The sequence below is a fragment of the Chiloscyllium plagiosum genome, chromosome 8 (genome assembly GCF_004010195.1).
Source record: "Chiloscyllium plagiosum isolate BGI_BamShark_2017 chromosome 8, ASM401019v2, whole genome shotgun sequence".
Taxonomy (NCBI): Eukaryota; Metazoa; Chordata; class Chondrichthyes; order Orectolobiformes; family Hemiscylliidae; genus Chiloscyllium; species Chiloscyllium plagiosum.
The window spans coordinates 106,858,768-106,864,697 of NC_057717.1; the positions used below are offsets into that span (position 1 = coordinate 106,858,768).

At 47.3% G+C, this 5,930-nt stretch overlaps 1 protein-coding gene across 2 annotated transcripts in view; it reads left to right on the forward strand.

Annotated features, from left to right (window-relative positions):
- LOC122552326 (guanine nucleotide-binding protein G(I)/G(S)/G(O) subunit gamma-7-like) overlaps nt 1–5,069 on the forward strand; it is a 6,343-nt gene extending 1,274 nt beyond the window's left edge. The window contains exons 2-4 of one of the 2 annotated variants that reach the window (XM_043695071.1): nt 481–550; nt 1,094–1,226; nt 4,559–5,069. In XM_043695071.1, the coding sequence (XP_043551006.1) occupies nt 1,134–1,226; nt 4,559–4,684 (219 nt within the window). In that variant the 5' untranslated portion in view covers nt 481–550; nt 1,094–1,133 and the 3' untranslated portion in view covers nt 4,685–5,069. The remainder of the gene's footprint in view (nt 1–480; nt 551–1,093; nt 1,227–4,558) is intronic. The other variant, XM_043695072.1, reaches the window with a different exon arrangement.
- Nucleotides 5,070–5,930: the final 861 nt, after the last annotated feature.

Genomic DNA, 5,930 nt, shown 5'->3' on the forward strand with positions numbered 1-5,930 from the left:
GGGGGAAGTAATAGGGAGGGGAGAGGGTCACGGGAGAGGAGAGGCTGACAGCGAGCGGGGGGAGTAATAGGGAGAGGGTCACTGGAAGAGACAGGGAGGGGAGAGGGTCACAGGGGGAGTGACAGGGAGTGGGTCACGGGAGAGGAGAGGCTGACAGCGAGCGGGGGAAGTAATAGGGAGGGGAGAGGGTCACGGGAGAGGAGAGGCTGACAGCGAGCAGAGGGAGTGACAGGGAGAGGGGATGACACAGGAGGAGTTTACAGGGAGAGACAGTAGTGGGGGAGGGAGTCAGAGTCAGAGAGACACACACTGTTATAAAGTTCTGTATTCTCCCACAAAAATCCTGGAGAAACCCAGCAGGTCTGGCAGCATCTGAGGAGAGAAACGGAATTAATGTTTTGGGTCCAGTGACCCTTCCTCAGAAGTTCCTTCAGCATCTGCAATTCAGTGTTTTATTCTGTATTGTCTTGTTTGCTCCAGATACCTCTACTCAGTATTATTCAAATGGCTTGGAATATTTTGACAATACTTCACTGGGCCATTCATTCAGGTAAATGAGGAGGCGCGCTCTCTTTCTTCCAGGAATCCTTGTCGGTTAAATAATAATCCAATATCTTGTGCATCTTCCACAGTTTGACTACTCCTTAGTTTAGGTACTAAGCTGGTACATGAATAAGTGACATATCTGATGTTCTAGAATTGTTTTTCAAATACATTACCGAGCCTAGTGGTGACCATGTAACTGCACTCAATTGTCAGAGAACCCATCTGGTCACTAATGGTCTTTTGGGATGGAAATCTGCCATTCTTTACTGGCTCACATGAGATTACAGTGATATATACAGACCTGACCGGCCACACCCACATCCCATCAACTAATACGTTTTATAAAAAGCAGTTGGAGTTTGTTAAGATGTCATGAGTGATTTGTAAATGCTGAGTTGTAATTGTCTTTTGAATTCCAAGATGAATAAGGAATGTTTGGAGGGATATGGGCCAGGAGCAGGCAAGTGGGACTAGATTAGTTTGGGATTATGTTCGGCATGGAGTGGTTGGAGTGAAGGGTCTATGCATCACTGTCTTCTTGTTTTAGTTTCGCAGTTGTGACTGTGAAATAACTGACTGCTCTCACAATGACATCCAAAATGGTCACCATGAGCCACATCGCTCAGGCCAGGAAGGCAGTGGAACAACTTCGTATGGAGGCTGGCATCGAGAGAATTCAAGTGAGCAACTCCCGAACTGGGATTTACTCGTTAATAATCTATGAAAATGATTTAACCAATCAATCTTGTACTCTCCAAAACACTCTAATTAATCAATTGATCCCAGACTAGGAATCCTAAACAAGGAAGACATTTGTGTAACAGTTGAAGGTGATCTCAGTTTAGGAGATCAGGATTAGAATGGGGTTGGATGGAGAGGAGAAATAGTATGGGGAAGATGTCACCAGTGGGAATGGTCTACATGCCCTATTATCTTATCCCACATTGTGGTTACTCTATACAAGAAGAAATTCTGGTGTTTGTGACAAAGGGAAGGCGATAATCAAGGATGACTTTAATCTAAACAGGAAATATCAGATTGGCATTGGTACCCCGGACGAGGAATTCATGGAAAGCTTTTTAAATAGTTTCTTAAAGTAGCATTTTCTGGAGGCAACCAGAGAGCAGGTTAAATTATTGTGTGATGTAACAGGATTACTTATAACTGGGCACTTAGAAAAGCTAAAGGTAATCAGGAAGAATCAGCATAGTTTTGTGAAAAGGGAAATCACCAATTTATTGGAAGTAATAACATGTAGAGTGGATCGAGGAGCCACTGATGTACGGTACTTGGATTTCTAGAAGGCATTTGATAAGGTTCCCCATGAGTAGTCATTGTGCAAAGGAGGAGCTCAGAGTACAGGGAGTAACATATTGCTATTGATAGACTAGTTGACCCAAAGTAGAGTGTGCATAAAGATTCTTTTTCTGATTGACAGAATGTGAAGTCCCGCAGGGGTCTGTCGTGGGCCCACAACATGTAAATGTATATCAATGATTAGATAAGGACACGGTGGCTAAACTTGCAGATGACATAAAGCTTGCTAGAAAAGTGTAATAAAGAGGATATAACAAGGATGCAGACCGATATGGATCGCTTATGTCAGCGGCAAACATCTGGTAGGGGTGTAATGTGGGAAAATGTAAAGTTGTTCACTTTGGCAGGAAGAATAAGGATTATGACTTAAGACTTCCCCCTCCCACGTTCTCTGTTTAAAATTAGAGGTCAGCCTTTTAGGACAGAGAGAAGGAATTTTGTTTTTCTCTCAGGATTGAGGTACTCTGGAACTTTCTGTCTGAGAAAGCAGTGGAAATGGGCTCATTGAATATTCTTAAAGCAGAGGTGCATAGATTGATGTTAGGGAGAGAAATCAAAGATAATGGGGGTAGATGGGAATATGAATTCAAAACACACACAGATCAGCCATGATCTTATTGAACAGCAGAGTAACTTAGGGCGTGAATGGCCTACTCCTGTTCCTAATTCCTGTATTCTCCAAAATGCTCCACAGATTAATTCGCCAATTTCCTACTCTCCACCAATAGCACAACCTCCCTCCCACCTTGAGGAGAGGGGATCAGTTAGCAAATAGCCCCTGCAGGACAGGGGATTGGTTATATGTCAGTCGATGCAGTAAAAGCAACAATTTTGAATTTGTGTTGTCAATCAAAAGGGAGATCCTGGACTGTTCTCCTCAGCCCTGGGTGAACGGGTTTTACTCCAGGACATACAGCCAACTTCCAACATTGTCAGAAGCAAAATCATAAAGTGCTAGAGAAACTCAGCAGGTCTGGCAGCCTCTGTGGGGAGAACGCAGGGTTAACATCTTGAGTCCAGTGACCTTTTGTCAGAAGGTACTGTTGAAGGGGTCACTGGACTCAAGACATCGGGGGGTTTTTTTGTCCTCCCCACAGAGGCTGCCAGACCTGCTGAGTTTCTCCAGCACTTCCTGATCTTGTTTCTGATTTCCAGCACCTGCTCCTCTTCATTCCAATATTGTCAGGGTGTGGGATTGGGTTAACAATGACTGACTTGAAGATCATGTGGCAAACTGGGGTCGAATTCTGTTTAGCTGCTTTGACCTTGGACCTGTGGGTTGATGGTTCTATGCACAAGGTAACACCTCAGAATGTCCTCACCCTCAGTCCTTGCTTTCATTAATCTGGATGAAAATTGGAAGCAGCGTGGGGGAGGTTTCCATATGGTAGGCATTGATTCTCATTTCAAAAAAGCTTCTTATTTCATGTTCCATTTCACACTTTATTCACAAACACACAAGCTATGCTGAGAAGTAAATATCAATTTCCAAGATGTGTCACTACCCAATACACACTGGTACAGAGTTACATCAACAGCACAGCATCCAATCAGAACATTCAGTTGAAATCATCCGACTCAGTGTAAATCATCCCCCTCCATCCCATCACTTTATCTCATTCTCTCTGGTGTTCCCCCTAAAAACATCAACACGATGCATCTCAAACTCTCCATGTGGTAATAAGTTTCAGGTTCTCATCCCTGTCTGAGGAAAAAAAGTTTCTTGAGAGTTGCTGATTGGGCTGTGGACCTAATTCTGGCCTTACCCCCACATGGCCCACTCTCACTGTCTGCTCTGCCCTGGAGGGTTTTCCATCATTCTGCTCAGACACACATCTGGAACAGGTCTGACTTAAACCCAAATTCAGGGAAATTACCATTGCACCACAAGATCCCTTCCCGGGAGTTTCTGTACAGCGTCAGTCACAGGATTTTTGAAAAGGGCAGAAGACATTCACAGAGGTCATTGTAAAGAATCACGATGACTAACTTCAGGCAAGAAGCAACACCTCAGATTCCTTAGGGATATTCCAGCATGACTGTTATCACCGGTAAAGTTCATTTTCATTACTGTCACTAATTGACGATTTTCAGAGTAATGTGTACAGTTCTGGTAGCCCTGCTACAGGAGGGATATTATTAAATTGGAGAGAGTGCAGAGACGATTTACAACGATGTTGCTGGGACTGGAGGCTTTGAGTTATAAGGAGAGGCTGGTTAGGTTGGGACTTTTTTCACTGGAGTCTCGGGCGTTGAGGGGGTGACCTGACAGAGGTTTATAAAAACACGAAGGACATGGACAGGCTGAATAGAAAGGGTCTTTTCCCTCAGATAGGGAGAGTTCAAAACTAAGGGGCCATATATTTAAAGTGAGATGAGAAAGGTTCAAAGGGGGCCTGAGGTCGAACTTTTTCACAAAGAGTGGTTTGTCTGTGGAATGAACTGCCAGAGGAAGTGGTAGAGGCAGGTACAGTTACATTTAAAAGGTATTTGGACAGGTACATGGATAGGAAAGGTTTAGAGGGATGTGGGACAATGCAGGTCAGTGGGACTAGTTTAGTTGGTGCGGAAGAGTTGGAGCGAAGGGTTTGTTTCTGTGCTGTATGACTGTTCAGTGTTCCATTAGGCTGCATTTGTCCCACTCATACAGTCTCCCATCTCCAATGTCTCACTCTCTCTCTGCTCTGGTCCCCAGATTTCCAAAGCTGCAGCTGATCTGATGCGTTACTGCGAGGACCATGTAACAAATGACCCATTGGTGACAGGAGTCCCGAACTCGGACAATCCATTCAAGGACAAGAAACCCTGTATCATATTGTAACTACACCCAGGGCAGTACCAAACTACCCAGTGGGACCACACATCCAGTGGGAAACACAGATCCCTGCTTTATATTTCACCCCGTAATGTACTCCTCTTCCCCTTCCCCATCCCAAATCCCGGACCAGACATTGAGTGGGATGAAGCAGCCAAGAGAAGGGGGTGGGAGAAAACGCAGGAGAGACAAGTGTCTGCATATCATGGAGAGGCCTGAGGGTCCCCCAGCCACACAGTGCTGTCCAAAGAGATGCCCATACAGAGACACTGTCTGCAGTACTCCCCACCTCCCTCCAGCCATTGGCTGTGGAGTTGGGGATGGGGCTGGGCCTGGGCACAGGGTCAGGGCAGTACGTGTTTGTTGTGTGTTTAAAATCACCAATTTGGATCGGAACAGTTTTTTTGACAATTAAACGCTGTCAGTGTGAATCCTGAGCTGTCTCATATTTTTGCTGCGTTCTCGGAATCTGTGTGTGTCGGTCTCAGGGAGGAGGGGACACCGAGATAATTCCAAACATCCAGCCCTCCCTCAGTCAGACAAAACAGCAGCCTTCAAGTGTCCATGTGCAGCAACAGAATAATCACCCAGCCATCACTGATGGGATTGATGGTCAGGAAACAAATCTTTACCCCTGACCATCGGCACTGCACTGCTCTTCATATTAAGGCCAGGTTTTTATATCTGACATCACAATTTACTATAACATTTCACTCAAAGAAAGGCACCTCCAACAGTGCGGCGCTCCCTCAGCGCTGACCCTCCGGCACTCCCTCAGCGCTGACCCTCCGGCACTCCCTCAGCGCTGAACCCTCCGGCACTCCCTCAGCGCTGACCCTCCGGCACTCCCTCAGCGCTGACCGTGCGGCACTCCCTCAGCGCTGACCGTGCGGCACTCCCTCAGCGCTGACCGTGCGGCACTCCCTCAGCGCTGACCGTGCGGCACTCCCTCAGCGCTGACCCTCCGACAGTGCGGCACTCCCTCAGCGCTGACCCTCCGACAGTGCGGCACTCCCTCAGCGCTGACCCTCCGACAGTGCGGCACTCCCTCAGCGCTGACCCTCCGACAGTGCGGCACTCCCTCAGCGCTGACCCTCCGACAGTGCGGCACTCCCTCAGCGCTGACCCTCCGACAGTGCGGCACTCCCTCAGCGCTGACCCTCCGACAGTGCGGCACTCCCTCAGCGCTGACCCTCCGACAGTGCGGCACTCCCTCAGCGCTGACCCTCCGACAGTGCGGCACTCCCTCAGC